Source organism: Mobula birostris, chromosome 5 (assembly GCF_030028105.1).
Source record: "Mobula birostris isolate sMobBir1 chromosome 5, sMobBir1.hap1, whole genome shotgun sequence".
Lineage (NCBI taxonomy): Eukaryota > Metazoa > Chordata > Chondrichthyes > Myliobatiformes > Myliobatidae > Mobula > Mobula birostris.
Window position 1 is genome coordinate 32,931,982 of NC_092374.1, and position 22,081 is coordinate 32,954,062.

Below are 22,081 nucleotides of genomic sequence, written 5' to 3' on the forward strand. Positions count from 1 at the left end.
CACTCTCTGTGTGAAGAAGTTTTTCCTAATCTCAGTCCTAAAAGGCTTCCCCTTATCCTCAAACTGTGACCCCTCATTCTGGACTTCCCCAACATTGGGAACAATCTTCCTGCATCTAGCCTGTCCAATCCCTTTAGGATTTTATACATTTCAATCAGATCCCCCCTCAATCTTCTAAATTCCAACGAGTATAAGCCTAGTTCATCCAGTCTTTCATCATATGAAAGTCCTGCCATCCCAGGAATCAATCTGGTGAACCTTCTTTGTACTCCCTCTATGGCAAGGATGTCTTTCCTCAGATTAGGGGACCAAAACTGCACGCAGTACTCCAGGTGTGGTCTCACCAAGGGCTTGTACAACTGCAGTAGTACCTCCCTGCTCCTGTACTCGAATCCTCTTGCTATGAATGCCAGCATACCATTTGCCTTTTTCACCGCCTGCTGTACCTGCATGCCCACTTTCAATGACTGGTGTATAATGACACCCAGGTCTTGTTGCACCTCCCCTTTTCCTAATCGGCCACCATTCAGATAATAATCTGTTTTCCTGTTTTTGCCACCAAAGTGGATAACTTCACATTTATCCACATTAAACTGCATCTGCCATGAATCTGCCCACTCACCTAACCTATCCAAGTCACCCTGCATCCTCTTAGCATCCTCCTCACAGCTAACACTGCCGCCCAGCTTCGTGTCATCCGCAAACTTGGAGATGCTGCATTTAATTCCCTCATCCAAGTCATTAATATATATTGTAAACAACTGGGGTCCCAGCACTGAGCCTTGCGGTACCCCACTAGTCACTGCCTGCCATTCTGAAAAGGTCCTGTTTATTCCCACTCTTTGCTTCCTGTCTGCCAACCAATTCTCTATCCACATCAATACCTTACCCCCAATACGGTGTGCTTTAAGTTTGCTTTAAGAGGAGGGAACACAAACCACTCCCCACAGGGGGATCAAAAGTGAGCTATTTCATGATAAGTATAGAAAAACACTGAAAGGCATCCATTAGTCTTGTGAGACTATGGATCTGCACTTGGAAAGTCTTCACTCTCCAGGGCGCAGGCCTGGGCAAGGTTGTATGGAAGACCACCAGTTGCCCATGCTGCAAGTCTCCCCTCTCCACAACACCAATGTTATCCAAGAGAAGGGCATTAGGACCCATACAGCTTGGCACCAGTGTCATCGCAGAGCAATGTGTGATTAAGTGCCTTGCTCAAGGACACAATACGTTCCCTTGGCTGGGGCTCGAACTCATGACCTTCAGGTAGCTAGTCCAATGCCCTAACCGCTTGGCCACGTGCCCACTTCCCAAAAGTAGGGGAGTCTAAAACCACAGAGCACAAGTTTGAGATACGAGGGGAAAGATTTAAAGGGCCGACTTTTATCACACAGAGGACAGTGCATTCATGGAAAGATCTGCCCGATGAAGTGGTAAAGGTGGGTAGAATCGCAACCTTTAAATGGTATTTGGATGGGAAAAATGTTTTATTTAAGAGATACAGTCGGTAGCAGGCCGTTTTGGCCCAATGAGCGTGTGCTGACCAATGACATCCTCGTGACTAATTCACCTACTAGTGCATACGTTTTAGGAATATGGGAGGAAACCAGAGCATCTGGAGGAAACACACATGGGGAGAGGGAGAATGTACACACCCCTCACAGACAGTGGCTGGAATTGAAGTCAAGTTGCTGACACTGTCATAGAATTACACTAACCACTACGCTACCGTATTGTCTCAAGGGGTATGGGCCCAACAGAGACAAATGGGACCAGCCCAGATAGTCACACTGGTTGCCACGGATGAGTCTGACTGAAGGGCCTGTTTTCATGTTGTACCTCTCTTTGATTCTAGTGCAATCCTCTACAGAAATAACTGGTTATGACTGTATAATTAAATTTGAAATCAAAGTCCTATTCGCTAGAACTTTGTCCCAAAGCCTTCAGGATGCCATGAGAAAATGAATAGCATTATCTGGATGCTTTGCTGTGGTTAAGTAGAGCTCATACATTTCAAAATGCAGTAGCTTTCTCTGTTTCATACTTCAGCAGAGTGGAGTGTTCATACTCACAGTTATCATCCTCCTGGCCTGGATTGGCTACCAGCCTACAATTATCTGGGCCGGGCGGGAGAATATCTGGAATTCCATCATCATCATCATCGTCGTCACACTCATCTCCAAGCCCATCCTTATCCGTGTCGAGCTGGGAGCTGTTAATGATGGTGGGGCAGTTGTCATTGCTGTCTTGGTGCCCGTCTCCATCGCTGTCGAAGGAAAACAAAACGGTGATACACAGCATCATTTCAGCTATGCAATCTTCATTTTCAACACTATTACCCCACTGCTGCTGTGCACCATATTGCTGTTATACACTGTATCCAGACTGTGTGTCCGCTGGAGGCCAAAGAAAACTGCCTACCCTGGGGTTAGGGGACTGTGTATGTACATGGGTGGGAGGGAGGGGGGGAAGAATAGCCCTTCTTTTGCTGTTGTTGCTTGGTATGATCTGTTTTGCTGTGTTCTATGTTGTTCCGCCAACCACTGCGGGCACGCTCTGTTGGCGCCACAATGTGTGACAATATTTGTGGACTGCCCGGCATGTCCTTAGGTTGTTCTGGTTGTTACAGCAAACATTGCATTTCAATGTATGTTTCGATATACCACTGATAAATAAAGCTGAATCCAAATCCTGTACACCTAAACAGCATCAATCACATTTATAATACTAAAATTAAATTAAAGGTCCCGCCTCAAACCTCATGCACATACACACACAAGCAGTTATACAAATTCAAAGAATTTGTAACCGTTGCCTACGCAAACCTTGGTTTATTAGGTAATGCAGAGAACATTACTGGATACCCACGGAACACACGTGGGTACTTAAGATCGCCCTGTTATAAAGTTTCTATCAGTTAAAATGTTTATCCAAGTTTGTCAACAAATTGGATAATTTCCACATTATTTAAGGAAGCTACACGAGGAATGGAAAATGTTATTGCTGCCACTGTGGTTTTTAAAGTTGTTAGGCGCTCGTGGCTCATGTGTGCTTTGACCATTGAGTGGCCAATGAAAATACTTGCATAGGTGGATTTTGAATCAATCCCATTGATGTTTGACTGTATTTACCGGAGTAATTTTCCACCTCACAAAATGGAAATTACGCATCAAGATCACAAGTTTGAGACTGTACTGTGCACAGTTTTCATACAGACAAGTATCTAATATACAGATGTAGAGGAAGTACCTCCCATCAGGACACATAGTGTAAAAATTTCCTCGAGAACGAATGACAAATATTGAAAAAAAATGGTTCAAAAGCAACTCAAGCGCCCCAGTTCTAACAGCAGCCTAATGGAAACGTCAGATCTCACGAACTTTACCATCATATCAATAGCATACCCATGTTGCACTCCTTCAATGATTTCCAGATACATCGAGAATAAAGGTGCTGGTAAAACAACAATCAAATCAAGAGCAGTTTAGCCCTTGTGTAGGCCCCAAGTTTCCCTGGGAATTTTCCGGACGATCAGTGGAATTCCCGGGGAAGGGTGTTAATTATCTTTTCAGTCATTGATTCCAGCAATCAGCTGCTGAAATTACAGCAAGGGATCAATATGCACACAAACAAATTTCCATTTTCTAATGATCATTACCTGATGGTACTACTTTAGCATTTATTTTTCTTTAAATATTTGTTAATGTTTTCATAATGACATTTAGGATTAAAGTATATTTTTAATTGATAAATGTTTTTCAATTATGTTAAAATACTGTGTCTGCATGTTAGACATTGGTTACTGTAATGAAGCAAACATTTAACTACTATCTGCTAGTACAGACTATCCGTTAACTCAGGACGTGAGTGATATTAAGACAAATAATTTAATGTCTTCCATTAAATAACTCAAAAATATGTATAATATGAAGTGTTTGCCATGTTAGCTACTAGACTATAATGACAAGGCAGTACTTTTCAGTTTCATACTGAAACATCCAATCACACAACTAACAAAAGTACCTGTCTTGATTTGTGTCACATGAATCTCCAACAAGATCATTGTCAATATCAGACTGTGAACAGAAAAAACAGTGGGTGTTAATGGAAAGGAAATAGGCCATAAACCTCAGTACTTACAAAGGGAAACAGCTGTTCTGTCTTCACAGTATGATGTATATCATCCCACAGAAAATGATGCAGATTAACACTTGAGAAGCTAATTAACTGGAGCAATAAGAAAAAAGCCTTTTATTTCTACCTACTGATTGAGTCTTTTCTGGAACATGACATCAGAAGGAAATCTTTGAATAGAGTGATATGACGAGATTTTTTCTAAAACACAGTTTTACTCTGGGGCAAGCTAATTGTGATTTGTTGGCAATGATAGTTCCTGAGACATTAACTTTACACAAAAGGAGGCAATTTAGAAACAGAGAAACATAGAAAACCTACAGCTCAATACAGGCCCTTCTGCCCACAAAGCTATGCCCAAACATGTCCTTACCTTAGAAATTACCTAGGCTTAACCATAGCCCTCTCTTTTTCTAAGCTCGGCCCAGCTATGCAGGCCCTCATACCATTCCCATCAGAATCAGGTTTATTATCACTGAAATACGGTATGTAATGACATTTGTTGTTATGTGGCAGCAGTACAGTGCAAGACATAAAGAGTACTATAAGTTACAAACAATAAATAAATAAAACAGCATAAAAGAGGGAGATGTAGTTCTCATGGACCATTCAGAAATCTGATGGTGGAGAGGAAAAAGTTGTTCCTAAAATGTTCCATTCCCTGTAATGTGCTCCTTCTCAGATGTCCATCACCCCCCTACTGTCCCAGAGGCTGTCAGGGAGGGAGTTCCAGGAGTGTGACCAAGAGTTGATGAAGGAACAGTGCTACACAGTATTTCCAAGTCAGGGTGCTGTGTGCTTTGGAGGGCCATTCCATCTGATAGCAGGTGGTGACCTGGGTATACCAGAACACTTAATGCACTCAGATCTATCTGACAACTGGAAAATTGCTCAGATGTGTTGTGCTCAGAAAAATCCAGCTGAGCCAATGATTGCCAACTCTCAATTTGATTTTTGCCAAGACCATCCAGCTCTGGAGCTCATTATACTTGGTCTAAATATGGACTAGTGGGTTGAATTCCAGAGGTGAGATGCAGACGATAGTGATCATACTTCATATTAAGGCAGTGTTTGACTATGTGTGGCACCAAAGAGCCCTGAAAGAATCCCTCTGGGCAGTGTCCTAGGCTCCTCATCCTCAGCTACCTCATCAATAACTTCTTCCAATCAGAAGGTCAGGGGTCGTGATGCTCAATTTCTCACTAAATGAAACAGCCCATGCAGGAGAACATCATTCAGGTGTGGGCTGATAAGTGACAGGTAGCGTTCGCTCCACAGAAATATCAGTCAATGACCATCTCCAATAGGAGAGACTAGTGTTACAAACCTAAACAACAGGAATTCTGCAGATGCTGGAAATTCAAGCAACACACATCAAAGTTGCTGGTGAACGCTGCAGGCCAGCTGCGTTCACCAGCAACTTTGATGTGTGTTGCAGTGTTACGAACCTACAGGTTTTGTTTACTGTGGACTGTCACTTTAAAAGAGCGCTTCAGTGAGGCAGGACTATGATGTTGTTCACTCACTGACTCGCAGCTTGTTTACCTTTTAAGACAAGGACACTGACAGTCAAAGTGAGGGGAGGGAGGGAGGGAGGGAGAGAGGGACAGAAAAAACCCTGGAAAAGGGTAGCAGCTCCAGCTTGTCTAAGCTGGGGATTTGGAACTCTGCTGTACCCACAAGGGTGGGTTGATTATCGATCCAGTGCACATCGAATGTGTGGCTGTCACTTCGTATAATCCATAGGAGTGAATTAAGGCAGTGGTCCCCAACCACCGGGCTGCAAAGCATGTGCTACCGGCCCGCGAAGAAACAATATGATTTGGTGATATGAAACAATATGAGTCAGCTGCACCTTTCCTCGTTCCCTGTCACGCACTGTTGAACTTGAACACCTCCCCCGCCCCCCCACCCCGGTCCGCAAGAATATTGTCAATATTAAACCGGTCCGCGGTGCAAAAAAGGTAGGGAACCCCTGGATTAAGGAACGTCCTGTGGGACCACTTGAAGTTAACTCTTTCCTGGGTATGTTAATGTGGTAACCCCTTTGAAGACGACATCTCTGTGACAGATCACTCTGGTGGTAATTCGTATGTGGATTTGGAACGGCTAGACGGATGATCTCCAACAACTGATATTTATTAATTACCATTGTGGAACCTGTGGAATTCGACGTAATTGCCCTCTCTCTACGTTTCACCCTGGATTACAAATATCTCTCTCCCATCATTCTTTCCGTGTATGAACTGAACTTTCCTACTTTACTATCTTAAGACTCTAAGCTTTGTTTCCCCAAGCTTAACTTAGTTTGGGAGCTATATTACACACATATATATACATAACACTGTTAACATTTGTTTATTTTGGTTAAGTTACGATATTGTAGGTAGATACTAATAAAGATAGTGGTTTTAACATTAAAACCCAACTCAGTGTGAAATCTCCTGCTGCTGGTTTATTTCTAAAACATTACAGTACGTAACATTTGTCAGCCATCTTTGATATCATTGCTGAGTGGTAACCATTGACCAGAAACTCAGCTGGCCCTGCCATATAAATACTGCAACAAGAACAGGTCAGAGCCTGGCTATCCTGTGGTGAATGACTCACCCCCTGACACACAATAGCTTTATCACTATTTACAAAACACAAGTCCAGAGTTTCTTAGATGGACACAGCTCTGTTTGCTCAAATGAATGCAGCTCCAGCAGGTTTAACAACATCCAGACAAAGCAGTCTGCTTTACTGGTATCCCAGCCACCAACCTAGATATACAAACACATCCCTCCAACACTGACACTCAAAGGTTTCAGTCTTTACCATCTACAAAACAGCTCAACTTCTTGCCCAGGTATCTTCAGCAGGACCCACTGATGAAAAAGGACAAAAGCAATTGAGGCATAGATACAACCCTCTTGCATTCTGCACAGGGTAATGACAACCCTACTCCATCACACCTGGTTAGGGTTGATCACATCAGGACAGCTGTCACAAGCATCTCCGACACCATCGTTATCCTTGTCCTTCTGGTCCACGTTGGGAACTCTCTGGCAATTGTCCAAGAAATTTTTGATCCCTGCAGGAAGATACAGCAAACATAAATGAAAGCATTTCACCGTCATTGAAAACAAAGAAACATGTAGCTGCTGCAAATCTGAAATAAAAGCAGAAAATGCTAGACTACTTAACAGGTTGGGCAGTACCTGTGGAAGGAGAGAGGGCTAATTTCATTTACTACTCCAATCTTATTCTGATCTTTCTGTCAAAGGCAGCGGATAAAAATCATCAGCTTTTCATTTTAGAAGGAGAGGTAACTGGCAGTGACCTTGCTGATGCAAGATAAATTGTAAAGAAAGATCAGTGTGGAAAATTACTACAAATTAAATAACCAGATGCAGAGGTGGAGGTGCAGGACCAAGTTGGTTAAGCACAAATTTAAGATGAATATCAGGAAATTCAACAATCTTTCACAAGGAAAGGTAAGGTGGAGTTAGTGATGGGAGGGCCATAAAATGGAAGAGCAGAATTAGGCCAATCGGCCAATTGAGTCTGCTCCTCCATTCTTTCATCGCTGATTCATTATCCCACTCAACCCCATTCTCCTGACTTCCCCCGTAACTTCTGACACCCTCACTAATCAAGAACCTATCAACCTCCACTTTAAATATACCCAGTGTTTTGGCCTGGTCTGTGGTAATGAAATCCACAGATTTACCTCCCTCTAGACTAGCTAAAGAAATTCCTCCTCGTCTCTGTTCTAAGGGATGCCCTTCTATGACCATTAGACATAGGAGCAAAATTAGGCTAATCGGCCAACAAGTCTGCTCTGCATTCTACCCTGACTGATATAGTAACCCTTTCTGTCCCATTCTCCTGCCTTCTCCCTGTAGCCTTTGATGCCTTTATTAATCAAGAATCTATCAACCTTTGCCGTAAATATGCCCATTATCTTGGTTTCCACAGCCGTCAGTGGCAATGAATTCCTCAGATCCACCAACCTCTGGCTAAATAAATTCCTTCTCTTCCCTGTTCTAAGGGGACGACCTCTTACTCTGAGGTTGTGTCCTCTGGTCCTAGACCCCACACTACTGGAAACATCTTCTCCACGTCCACTCTATCTAGGCCTTTCAATATTTGATAGGCTTCAATGAGGAACCACTGCCCCCCCCCCCAGTCCTTCTAAACTCCAGTGAGTACAGGCCCTGAACCATCAAATGCTCCTTGTACATTAACCCCTTCATGACGAACAAGCTTAAAAAATACCATGAAGTGCAGCCCTCTTGCCATCTTAAAATGATTGCAAGATCCACATAAGTAACAGAACAACTGATCAACAGCCGCACAGTACTGGAAATGTTCTGTCACCTAATGTAATCTGCTGATGTTTCTGGATAACACCAGACCTGGAAATGGACCTCCCACTGGTTATTTAGCTCTTTGCTTCACTACACCTTGCACATCCTGTTGAATACTAAATGCTTTGCTTGCAATTAAGCAAAAAGGAAATCTAAATAAATTATTGGGTGGGGAGAAAGGAATTACCAGGAGGTGACCTATAGTGGGAGAGTGAAATGGTCGTGACATGAAAAGAAAGCGTGCAGCATTGCATGTGTTGCTCTTGATACAGAGGTGAGATATTCACTTTCGCTGCCCTTCTGGGAACAGGAACACTTCTTTGCCATAAACCAGACAACTGGCTCAACCTGCCCTCCTCACCCCTTTACCACTCCCAGCTCCAGTGTCCGTACTACGGTAATGGAGGCTGTGTACTCTAGACTTCCCCACTATAGGAAACGTTCTCTCCACTCTATCCAGGTCTTCCAATAATTGATAGGCTTCAATGAGATCCCCCCCCCCCCAATTCTTCTAGACTCTAGTGAGTACTGGGGGAGGGGCTGTGGATCCGAATTTTAACTCTACTCGCACCAGGAACGGGACTGCGTTCTTTGGACTTCTGCTGCTCACTGAAGCCCACAGCTGAAAGTCAGTCAGGGGGCCACTGCATCAATGAGATCCAAAGTGGATTTTAACCTGGAGACACAAGGGTCTGCAGATGCTGGAATCTGGAGCAACAAACAATCTGCTGCGGAGGCTCAGTGGGTCAAGCAGTATCTGTGGGAGGAAAGGAGACGTCAGCGTTCTGGGTTGAAACCCTGAATCAGACTGAGAGGAGAGGCAACATGGCTGGTGTGAAGAGGAGAAAGAGAGTGTGAGAAGCATTTCAAGGTGATTGGTGGACTGAGGAGAGGTGTAGGATAACATGTAGGTAGTGAAGTTAGTGGGGGTGAAGTTGGTTCCCTTGTGGGTTCACCTTCCTGACTAGCCTATCATAAGGGACCTTGTCATAAACCTTACTAAGTTCTATGTAGCCAATGTCTACCAACTTGCCCTCATCTACCCTTTTGGTCACCTCTTCAAAAATATCAGTCAAATTTATGAGATATGATTTCCCAGGCACAAAGCCATGCTGACTGTCCCTAATCGTTCCTTAATTTCCCAAATACAGATAGATCCTGTCCTTCAGAATACCCTCAAGTAACTTTCCCACGACTAATGTTAGGCTTAAAGGCTTGCGGTTCCTTGGCTTTGCATTTGAGTTCATCTTAGATTAAGGCACAGCACTTAGCCACACACCAATCTTCCAGTATCCATAGGGTTCAGAGAATGTTTCCTCAGGAAAACATTAGGTTCTGCTGCAATGTTCTTCCTGATCAAAAACATAACTTCTCCTCCTCTCTTCACCTCTTATAGTCTGTAGCATCTGTACCCTGGAACATTGAGAGGCTAGTCCTGCCCATCTCTCAACCATGCTTCTGCATTAGCATAAACATCACAATTGCATGTGTCTATCCATGCTCAGAACTCATTTACCTTTCCTGCTGTGCTTCCTGCATTAAAATAAATGCAGTTTAGGCTATCCGACTTTCTTCAGTTCCTGCCTGTGCGGTCTCCTGGAATTGACCACTTTAATTTCTATATTGGTCTCAACTTTCTCATCTGCACATTACTTCTTTGGTATGTTGAATAATTGATCTGTATTGATCCAAACTGATTTCCTTCACTGTATTTGTATTGACTGAACATATGGGCAACAATATTTTCATTAGTGGTCTAACACTAACCCTCACACTATAAGACCTCAAACACCAAGCTGTGTTTGATAGGAGATTAAGTTGCATCATCAGGATCTACAACAGGCAAGCACGTGAACAGTTAGCATTGCCATGATATGTTAAACGTTTCAATGAAATAAATACTAACCATCTCCATCCATGTCATCATCACAGGCATCACCTTTCCCATCGTTATCTGTGTCTCTTTGATCATTGTTAATTGACAATCGACAGTTGTCACAAGCATCACCATAGTTATCTTCATCAATGTTCAGCTGATTAATGTTTCGGACCAGCACACAATTATCCTGAAGAGAAAACGTAAATTCATTGTAAGTGTTAGGACATAGAAAGGTTAGACCTCACTTGTCCTCTGTCAGTGACAAGACTACAGCAACTAAGCAACACCAATCCATCACTGCTTGGACAGAGTTGTTGGCCCAAGCTTCACCTAAACCAGTACCAGTGTGAGGTTAGCCGAACTGCTTTAGATTATGCATTATACTCCAGGCAGAATGAGCTGGTGGCATCTTTTCCCTTTGCATGTAGAAGTGACTATTGGTTGGCTGGGTGCTGATCTGCCGTTTGATGGGTCCTAGTCATACAGTCAGATTGTACAGCAGAGAAATTGGCTATCAGGACAATGTTGACCTACTTATCCATCTATACTTTTCTGCATTAAGTCCATGTGCTTCTAATTCTTATCGATTTAAGTGTCTGTCTGTCTATGTATATCTGGTTCCACCATCTCTTTTGGTAGCAAGTTCCACCGTTTTTGTAGAAATCTTACCCCTCAAATCCTTTTTAAAACTTCGTCCTCTCACTTTAACCCTATGTCTTTTTGATTTTGATACCCTGGCCATGGGAGAAAAATAAAGTTCTGACTCTCTACTCTACTTTATGATTTAATATACATGTATCGGATCACCAGTTAGCCTCCTTCACTCAAGAGGAAACAAACCAGGCTTGTCCAGTCACTCCACTTAACTGAAGTCCCCCAATCTAGACAACTCATCCTGGTGAATCTCCTTTGCTCTGTCCCACATTCTACCTATGGTGTGGTATGCAGAATTGCACACAATACTACAAGTGTATTTTATAAAGTTGCAACATAACTTCACAACTTCCATATTTTTTGAAGATATTGTGATGGGGTCCTGAATTACCCCTATGAACTGTGCTCGATTACCCCTATGAACTGTGCTTTTGAAAAGAGAGAGAGAGAGGTATTTAACACTGACATCTTGTTTTTAAGAGAGAGAGAGAGGCGAAGACTGCTCACAGTATGTTTACATTTCTGCAAGGTCGCTGCCTGCTTGGAAATTCTTACAGACAGAGAAGGGAGGAGCTGTTTGAGTGACAGTTGGTATTCAGCACGGGGAGATAAATAGAAGGTCAGATGATAGATCTGAGACACATGGGTTTGGACACTGAATGAGCTTTGTTGTGCCCACACAAAAAGTGGGTTTTGGAGGTTCGATCAGGTGGATTGATCGGTGGCTCTTGCAGTGTGAACAGGGTGTGACCGGTGGGGAGTTATTTGTGTGTCCAACCCTCGCCTGTGTTGATAGCTCCACCACAGAAGAACGACCCCCTTTGTTGTGGTCACAGTCAATGACTTCTAAAGGATTTCAGAGGACAACGGGAAGATCGACAGTGACAGCTCACCTGAAGACTCAAATCTCTCTTTCTCTCTCTCTCTCCATCACTACTCAACTCAATACCATGAACTAAACTGAACTTTACTCATCATCGTAAGACTATCTATTTACACCTAGACTTGAAGAAGCTTGGTTTTCATATATTTCCATACTTACTGATGTACTTACTTATACATAATCATCGCTAACCTGTTTGATACAACTGCATTTATATTACTGTATTGCGTAGTTACTAATAAATACCATTAGTTAATAGCAATACTGGACTCCAAAGTGTTTTCCATTTCTGCTGGTTCTTTAACCCTTCACTGGGTACGTGACAAAATACAACATTTCTGAATTCCATGCTCTGACGAGCACATCGTGTGCTTTCTTCAACCCTCTTTCTATTTCTGCTGCCACTTCTGGGAAACTATGAATTTGAACCCAGGTCCCTATGTCCATCAATGTTCCTAGGATCCTACCATTTACTGTACAGGTACTATCTGTCTACACTTACTGTTCTTCCTGGCAGGTACTCATCTTCCTTCTGTATTTATGGTATGCCTACCTTGCTAACATAATTGTGATGACATTTTGCACCTCCCACGTTAGTGGCTTGGTTGAGTATCCACATATCCTCCTCACCTGGGCTAGGACAGCTGCAGCATTAATATGGTTACTGACAACTGACAATGGGAACGGCTGTACTTGCTAACGTTTTACTGGGCACCAAAGCAAGAGAGGCTTGACAAGGTAGGACCATTCATCTTAACTTTTCAAATATCCCGTTGCTGCACTTAGATTATTTCCTGTAATTTTTAGTCTCATGATATTTTAAAATGCAGATGTAAACTAAGATGACCAGATAAGTGGGTAATCTAAATGGCCTGGAAAATACCATGTTAGACCTCTTCTCGTTGCACAAAAGCACAATGAGAAGAGGTCCAACAAGGTACTTCCTTTCCACAGGTTGATCATAGGTTCTCTAACAAGTTTTATCCAGTGCAAAATGGTGGGGTTGGAATCAGTTGCTCCCATATCTTCTTGGTGGTTTGGATGATAGAACTGGGAGTTGCTATCAGAGTCACTGCGGTATCTGTAGACAGCCCCCTATGGTCCCCTTCCAGTTCAGCTGTAACTCTTCTTCTTGTTCAGGTCCCAACTGCCCCAGTGATGATCCCAGTACCCAAGTTTAATTTCACTCCTGTTGAATTGAATGCTTTGGAGGAAGGGTTTATAGCATCACTCCAGCTGAACCTCCAACTCTTTGCCTCTATACTTCACACAGTGCAGTTCAACAACTGAAATATTCTACAGATTAGAGGGTAGAGGAATGAAATGGGTAAAATAAGGAGATATATGGTACATAATGCAGTTACAGACACCTGACCCATGTACAGCCCTCAGATCAGTGAGTGTCTGGGTGGATTTAATGCTGCTGCAGGGCTGCAAGCATTTTCCGTCAAGTGGAAAATTGGTTGGCGGCAATATTTACATTGTTCAGTTAAATACACTGGTTTGCCTACATGTTGTCCTTGGTTGGCCCGTGTTTCTATTTAAATATATCGCTGCACAGCTGCATTTCTGACTTGTGAATTGTTCAGGATATGAACAGGCGTATAGCTACCAAGGGTAGACCTACAGGGTGTCGAGGTTTAAAGTAGCAAAGACCAGGCCTTAAGAACTCCCAAGACTTTTCTTTCCGCTCCTCTAAAATGCTTCCAAAATCTATTTCTTTTGGCTGAGTTTTTGGCCTCCAGCCCCAATATTTCAATAGATCCTTTGTGAAGCACCCTGGGATGTTCTACTGTGTGAAATTTGAATGCACGTTGCTGTTATTATTGACTAGGATGGGTTTGAATAATTGACTCCTTTCTTTATGTAAAACACCCCCAGGAAGCAGAGAAATGCCACCCCTAGGGCTGCATATCAGAGAACGCACTGCGTGGAACCAGGCAATAAGCAACTGTGAGCCTGTTGATGCATAATTGATGAACGCTCTCAAATTGTTAAGGGGATGAAACTCTGACAGACAAAAGCATCAATTATTGAGGTAATGGACTGACTAATGTAAAAGAATAGGAGTAAGATACTGATGACACTTTGTAACGGTCCCATTTTAACAGATAGAATTGACCGTGCAGTCATGGAGCCACTGGAATGAATTTCTTTAAGTTCAGCTCCAGGTCATGTGTCTCATCTAAGCCCCCTCACACATGAACATCTGGGCAGTTTTCCTGCTGCCGTGGACCAAATGAACTGGCTCTTTATGAGGGTTAGTCATTAGACGGGCCGATACCCACAAACCTAGGGTTTGTAAGGCTGCTTCCGGGTTTCCCGGCTGGTGGCTGAGATAGTCCTGACCCAAGGCTGACCTGACTGTATCTGATACAGTCACCATCATTGCATGCTGTGAATGCTCAGTTGATTCATTCTGTTCCGACAGCACTATTGCACGCACATACAGTGCTGGTTTCAGCAGTCCAAAATTCAGGAGCAATACAGAGAAGACTAGCATGGCCCCTGTGCACGAAGATGCACATATTCTGTGCTCCAAAGTTCTATAAGTTTCCCTCCTACTTCCTACTAGCAAATGGTGTTCAATTTTCACCCACTTATGTAGATCCTTAAAGTTTGTTCAAAGGATTCTTACAAGCACAGCCCTAAAAAAATTCTGACGGGATGATCTGCAATAAAAATGCATCACACTTGCAAAAAATGATAAAGGAAATCTTATTACTGCATCAAAAATGGGTAGCAAAGAAAGAATTCATCTGTAACACTCAAGTAAATGTTTGCAAACTATAATCCAGGTCAGAGTATTTTACGACAGAAAATTATGTAGTTCTATGGATCCTGAGGTCAATGCAGTCAGCTTTATTTTCTGCATATTTGATCACTAGCCCTTCATCATCACCCTGAAGAAGTCGGAGGATTCTTACGTAACCACAATGTAGGAGTCTCTCCGTCTGGTACAGTGCGTCTCAAGATGCCAGCTCATTATGACTTCAAGACAACTAAAGTCTTGTTTGTGAGATTAATATCCCAAGATCCCCTGCTGATTAATCTACACGTATTACACCCAGCCAGCTACTTACATCCAAGTGAAATAAGACAAAAGTCGGACCAAGTATCTGCTCACGGCAAGGAGGAATAATAACATTCATTTTTATAACTTTTGGCAGGGATAAGTGTCCACTGGTGTGACACAGCCATGGAAGGAAAGCAAAGTGAATGGGCATCTAGCCAAAGAGGTGAGCATTGAAGGAGTAACTAAAAATCAGTCAAAGGGATGGATTTTAAGGTCAATACTAATAGTGGAGAGGGATAATATCCGATTAGAAAATAAATTCCAAAGTGAAAAGTACCATTTGGGTGTTGGGAGGAACAGGGAGCTTCAGGAATCACTGCCAGAGTCTTTGTAGCACCAGAAAACATTTCAAACACCTGGAGGAGCAAGGCTATGAAGAAAGTCATAGAGAAGATAATTTTTGAACTGAAAAGTTAGGGGACCAGTGATAAAGTTTAAGGGTGTTGGGGAAGTAAGAAATGATTCTCTGATTTTGGTAAATAGCGAGTTAAAATTAGGTGCCAGCTTGTGTATGCTCTGTTCTGTGAAAAGTTGGGGAGACTGTCCTTGACTGAAAAAAAACTGTCTTTAGTTTTTTTTAACAGCTGTCCCTTTGAGAACCATCTGTGGGGTGTATTCACACATGTTGCATCCATCATGTATTATGAGTTCACATACAGATCTATGTTCCCACCTTTGTCTGTTCAAGTTTTACTGATAAGGCAAGAATTTGTCTGTAATTAAAACCCGTGATTTAGTGTACTCTCTTATCTAATTAATTAAGTTTGCTGTAACTGACTTGGTGGGAATATCTTGGTAACTGAGTGTTCTTTGTCTGTTAGTCCTATAAATTGTTTTCTACCTGTCAAGTCAGAAGCTCGTTGAGCCGCCAGAAAGAGAGAGAGAATTTCTGTCGAGGTTCTCGCCGGCTAAGTTCGAACAAATAAACTGTTGAAAGGTTAAAATAAAGACTTGTGTGTGGTGTAGTTATTTGGCCCGGCGAATTTATGTTTACACCAAGAGTCCATGAAGCTTAACAAATGTTGTTAACTAAGAAGAAGCATCTGAATTGTGATAGCAATGTTTTGGATGATCTGGACTTGGAAGACGGTGACGTGCAAGCTAGCTGATGGCTGAAATAGTCACTGGTGCTTCCTGAGGAAAATAGGAAAACATTTCCATCCGGGGAGTGGTTGGAACTTGTAACACACTGCTTGAGGGGGTGGTGAGGCTGCTACATTAACAAAGATAACGCCAACATTGATATTGGGAGAAATGGATAATTTATTTGCTGTACTATTACTTTTCTGCTCGTTAGAAAGAAGGGACATTTTTGTATATCATAAACACAAGAGATTCTTCAGATGCTGGAAATCTTGGGCAACATAGAAAAACTGCTGAGGGAACTGAGCAAGTCAGGCAACATAACAGCAAATCATAAACACAAGGGGTACTGCAGATGCTGGAAATCTTGATTATTACAAATTCTGTTTTCTTCCCCTCCATAATGTTGCCTAACTTGCTGAGTTCCCCTGGTGCTGTGTGTGTGTGCTGCTCACATTTTTGTACGTATGTAGTGCTTTGAAAATGGAAGTTGAAATGAGCAGATATTTTGACCATTTTTCACCTATCACACGTAGGCCCATGTTTAATGGGCAATGGGAGAGGCAGGTGAAGCCTATTTTTTTTTCATTAATTCTATTGTTGCCGTAATGTTTTTAATAAGACTCTTGAGCTACAGACCACAGTCAGCTGCTTCAAACGTGACCTGTTATATTTTTAAACATATACCTGCACATTAAAAATGCCATCTCCATCTGCATCATCGTCACACGCATCACCTGCACCATCACCATCAGCATCTTCTTGCCCAGAATTAGGAACAAATATGCAGTTATCCTGAGGTGAAGAAAAGATCAGGAAAAATACATGTTATTAAAACCTCTACCTTTAAGTTTTTGGGAATGTTTGACCTCTAAATGAAGAAAGGAACACAAATCAGAACACTATTAAGAAGTTTCCACCACAGGGCCAATTTGGAGTTCAGTCTTTTTCATTCCACACCGACCACCTCATCATCCATGTATATTGCAATTTACAAACTTGTTTTCAGGTGGTTGCTTGATTGAAAACATCTGGAGGGTCTTATGTCAAATATTGCATAAGGCAAAGAGCTGGAAGGGACAGGCAATAAAAATTGTGCAAAATGTTAATTTTAAGGTATTCCCATTGAGTTTCATAACCTAAGCACTTTTGGCTGTTGGACTTGGATACCAGCCAGAAGAACTTACAGTTGCAGCATGTAGCCTTTAGTAATGTTTAAATGTCTGTACCTATTTCCCAGACTACAGCTTGAGCCTGCTGCGATAAGTTAGATGCAAACAAACACACGTGTTCAACGCAGGTCACTCAGAGTACATGTAGATGGGTTTAGCCTAACATGCAGAGAGGGAAAGTTGACCATCCATTGCTAAATCCGAATGTTGTACTTCTCTTGAAGCTATGAGAGAAGTCTTTGATTGTGTCAACTTCCATTTTGGTTTTCTCCAACTTCCAAAAAAAGAAAACATACTTGTGTGCCATCTGCTAGATCTGCAGCAGTTAAAGTAAACGAGTAAAAAAAACTGGAAGGATAACTTGTGATAGCATGCTCTATTTTTATTGCAAATATGTCATCTCATTCCAAGGAAAAGAGGCCCTGTGAACAGAAGATTCATGTACTCTTGCTTCCCCCAAGTTGCCACCTTACGTAATATCGAAACAGATAATACTGGGCATTATCTGTTTAACAACTCAGTCAGCATCGTGGATAGAGACACAGGGTTAATATCTGAGATCAGATTAATAGCTTATAAGCAAATACAGGAAAGTAATTGGAGATGCAGTTGGGGATGGAAATGGTGGCATGATGGTGCAAAGTGTGAGGGGGCAAGTAAGGGAAGAGATGGCTAGTCAAGTCAAAATATAATTGGCAGCATTACCAGCAATCACTATCCAAAAACTGGGGGGATGAGCTAAAGTTGTTCATCTCAAAGGTGAGCATCAAATATTTCTTCTTCTTTGAGTTTATACGTCTTCAGAGTGCATAGTTCCACATTGATATAACTAAATAACTGTTACATTGAACTACAAACACAGGAGATTCTGCAGATGCTGGGAATCTTGAACAACACACACAGAAAGCTGGAGGAACTCAGCAAGTCATAAGACCATGAGACATAGGAGCAGAATTAGGCCATTTGGCCCATCGAGTTTTGCTCTGTCATTCTATCATGGCTGATTTATTATCCCTCTCAACTCCATTCTGCCTTCTCCCCATGACCTTTGACACCTTACTAATCAAGGAGCTATCAACCTTCACTTTAAGAAATTCCTCCTCATCTCTGTTCTAAAGTGGACATCACTCTATTTTGAGGCTGTGCCCTCTGGTCTTAGACTCTCCCACTAATGGAAACAGCCAATCTCTCTAGGTCTTTCAATATTCAATAGCTTTCAATGAGATCCCTTGTCATTCTTCTAAACTCCAGCGAGTATAAATCCAGACTCGTCAAACATTCTCCATATGTTAACCCTTTCACTTTGGGGATAATTCTTGTGAATGTCCTCTGGGCCTTCTCAAAAGCTGACACATCCTTATTTAAGGAGCCCAGAACAGCTCACAATACTCCAAGTGGGATCTGAGCAAAGCCTTATAAAGCCTCTATGTTTTTATATTCTAGTCCACTGGGAATGAATCCTAATATTGCATTTGCCTTCCTTACCACTGACTCAACCTACACGTCAACCTGCACAAGGATTTTCAATTCCCTTTGCAATTCTGATTTTTGAATTTTCTCCCCGTTTAGAAATTCTTCAATTCCTTCTACCAAAGTACATGACCATAAACTTCCTTATTTTATACTCCATCTGCCAATTCTTTTCCTATTTTCCTAATTGGTGCAAACCCTTCTGCAGATTCCCTGCTTCCTCAATACTACCTACCTCTCCAGCTGAAAACTTCACCACAAAAAACAATTTCGTAATCCAAATCATTGACAAGAAGTGGTCTCAACACTGACCCCTGTGGAACAGCATTAGTCACCAGCAGCCAACCAGAAAAAGCCCCCTTTATTCCCACTCTTCACCTCCTGCCAGTCAGCCGATCTTCTATCCATGCTTGTATCTTCCCTGTAATACCACGAGCAGCTTGTTTAACAACCGCATGTGGGGCATCCTGTCAAAGGCCTTCTGAAAACCCAAGAAAACAACAGCCACCGACTCTCCTTTGTCTATCCTGCCTGTTATTTCCTCAAAGAATTCCAGTAGACTTGTTAGGAAAGATTTATCCTTAAGAAAACCATACTGATTTTAGCCTATTTTATTGTGTGCCTCCAAGTATCCCAAAGCCTCATCCTTAATAAAGGTCTCCATTATCTTTCCAACCACTGAAGTCAGACTAACTCACCTATGGTTTCCCAACTTTTGCTCCCTCTCTTCTTAAAGAGTGGAGTGACCTTTGCAATTTTCCTGTCCCCCGGATCCATTTCAGAATCCCGCGCTTCTTGAAAGATCATTACTAATGCTTCCACAATCTCCTCAGCTACCTCTTTCAGAATCCTGGGGTGTAGTCCATCTGATGCATCTACCTTCAAATCTTTCAGTTTCTCAAACCCCTTCTCCCTAGTAATAGAAACTACATTCACTTCTGCCCTTTGACGCTCTTGGATTTCTGGCAGACTGCTGGTGCAAAATGAAATGGCAGACAAACTTAATATGTATTTTGCGTTAATCTTCACTGTGGGAGACACTAGCAGAATGCCAGAAATTTGAGAATGGGGTTGAGAGGAATAATAAATCATCCATGATGGAAATGCAGAACAGACTCAATGGGCTGAATGGCCTACTTCTGCTCCCATGTTTTATGGTTTTACAATACAATCGATATTTCAGGCTGAAACCAGGCTAATGTATCTTCAAAACATTAAGCTAACTAAAAGGAAAAGATGAAGAGCCTGAAATGCAAGTAGTCGTAGTTTGTTCTTTACTTTAAGTGAGGCATGCACATATCATGTGGTAGCGTGATGACGTGTGCCATTCACATATTTTTATATAGAACCCATAATGAAGTATACAAACAACAAAGTGTGCTTAATCAAACAATGTATTTACTAGATTACTTAAATATTACTGGAATATTAAATGCACAATAAAACCCTTCATCTGATCCTGATAAAGGGTCTTGGAGTGAAACATCAATTGTTTATTCCCCTCCATAGCTTCTGCTTGACTTGCAGAGTTCCTCCAGAATTTTGTGTGTGTTACATATTCTGGTTACTTTGCGTAGAACAAGTTTTCATAAAGTTGTTAGTCCGTTCTTTGTGATCAAAAGTCGAATCCAAACCTCAAGGTCTCCTGGGACTGAAGAGAACAGGAGCAATTTGGAATTCCTGTCATTCAGAGCTGACTAACCTCCAGGTCTTTTACCTTAGCCGAGGCGCTGGGTAATCAAGCATATGCTGGGATTGAGCACCTTCTTAGATTGGGTGAGGTCCAGTGGAGATGGAAGGCGGTAGTAATTTCCCCTCAGCCTACTTGGGCCCACCTTGGATTCAGCTCCACTTTAGGACCGATGCAACCACAACACTGAGCTAAACTTGGAATTTGCTTGTGGCCAGCTGTTCTCATCAGCAGTGTCAGGCACCTGAACTTCTAATTCTGTCTCAGTAATATCTCATTTCCTGCAAATTTATTTTGATTCACACGTATTTTTAATGGAAATCGCCTTGAAGCTTACTTGTCTTCATATTTGATATCCGGACACATGTACAACAGGGGAAAAAATATTGGAAAGCTACCAAACAAATGAGGTGAGTCTATAAGGTGAAACAGGAAACATCTCATGATAATTTGATGCTAGATGTTCATTAGGAACTTCAAAGTCACACAGTTTTCAGTTCTGAGCCAGCTTCACACTGTGGATTTCTTTCTGGCTTTGCAGAGTTCAATAAGCTCCACACCCAGGCGGAGTGCGCACTCAGTGCATCTTTGTTCTCGTGAGTGAATCCCGTCCGCACTGGAACAAAACATGAGGAGTTTGCTAACCTCTCTGCAGCTCTTATCAGGGCATCTGAGCTCCTGGTCAGGATATCCATCAATGTCAGTATCTTTGCCACAGATGTAGCCGTTTCCAGCCCAACCAATTCCACACTACAGAGAGACACAAAGGAACAATATGCAGTCTGTTACACACATGGCCAAAAACTAGATAACCAGATAAGCCAAACATACAGAATCATGAAGAAGGTACTGTACAAGGACTGTACTGTGAAGTTCCTGCAGTGCTTAGGACCAGAGGGCATAGCCTCAGAATAGAAGGATGTCCCTTTAAAACAGAGATGACAAGGAGTTTCTTTAACCAAAGGGTGGTAAATCTGTGGAAATCATTGTCACAGACATCTGTGGAGGTTAAGTCATTGGGTATTTATAATTAAAGCAGAGGTTGATAGGTTCTTGACTCGTAAAGGTGTCAAAGGTCACAGGGAGAAGGCAAGGGAATGGGGTTGAGAGGGATAATAAATCAGTCATGATGGAATGGTGGAGATTTGAAGGGCCAATTGACCCAATTCTGCACTGATGTCCTTTGGCTTTATGGTTTTATGAGTGGTTAGGATAAAGAACGACTGGCAGAGTGAAATATGAAGATTCAATTGTGGCCTTTTAATGACAATTGGAAATATGTGGGAAAGAAACTAATTGCAGAGATTTGGGGAAAGAAATGGGAGTCAGCTGGAAATGGAGTCATTCTTGGTGGGAGAAAGTTAACATTGATTGGTCTTGCAAAGAGCTAGTACAGACATGATGGGCTGACAGACCTCCCTCTGTACCTTACTATTCAATAATTTTATGCATTGAAATGCAGTGGTGCCGTGAATGAAGGCAATGTCTTGGTGAACCATAAGCAATAGTAAATGATTTGTTGGACCCAAAGCCAAGACATGGACTAGATGGGCCAAAGGACCTGGTTCTATGCTGTGGTTCTCGATGACTCTGTGGTACAAATGTCACCCAGAGGCCACATTCCTGACACATATTGACAGAGCCCCACCAGAAATGAACATGTAGACATTGGATGAGAGGGCAGT

General features: G+C 42.2%; 1 protein-coding gene across 1 annotated transcript in view; it reads right to left on the reverse strand.

Annotated features, from left to right (window-relative positions):
• LOC140197220 (thrombospondin-4-like) overlaps positions 1-22,081 on the reverse strand; it is a 137,798-nt gene that overhangs the window by 34,443 nt on the left and 81,274 nt on the right. Inside the window, exons 11-16 of the mRNA XM_072257144.1 lie at positions 21,042-21,146; positions 16,752-16,859; positions 10,396-10,555; positions 7,092-7,210; positions 4,024-4,076; positions 2,073-2,266 (exon numbers count right to left, since the gene is read on the reverse strand). Of these exons, the coding sequence (XP_072113245.1) occupies positions 2,073-2,266; positions 4,024-4,076; positions 7,092-7,210; positions 10,396-10,555; positions 16,752-16,859; positions 21,042-21,146 (739 nt within the window). The remainder of the gene's footprint in view (positions 1-2,072; positions 2,267-4,023; positions 4,077-7,091; positions 7,211-10,395; positions 10,556-16,751; positions 16,860-21,041; positions 21,147-22,081) is intronic.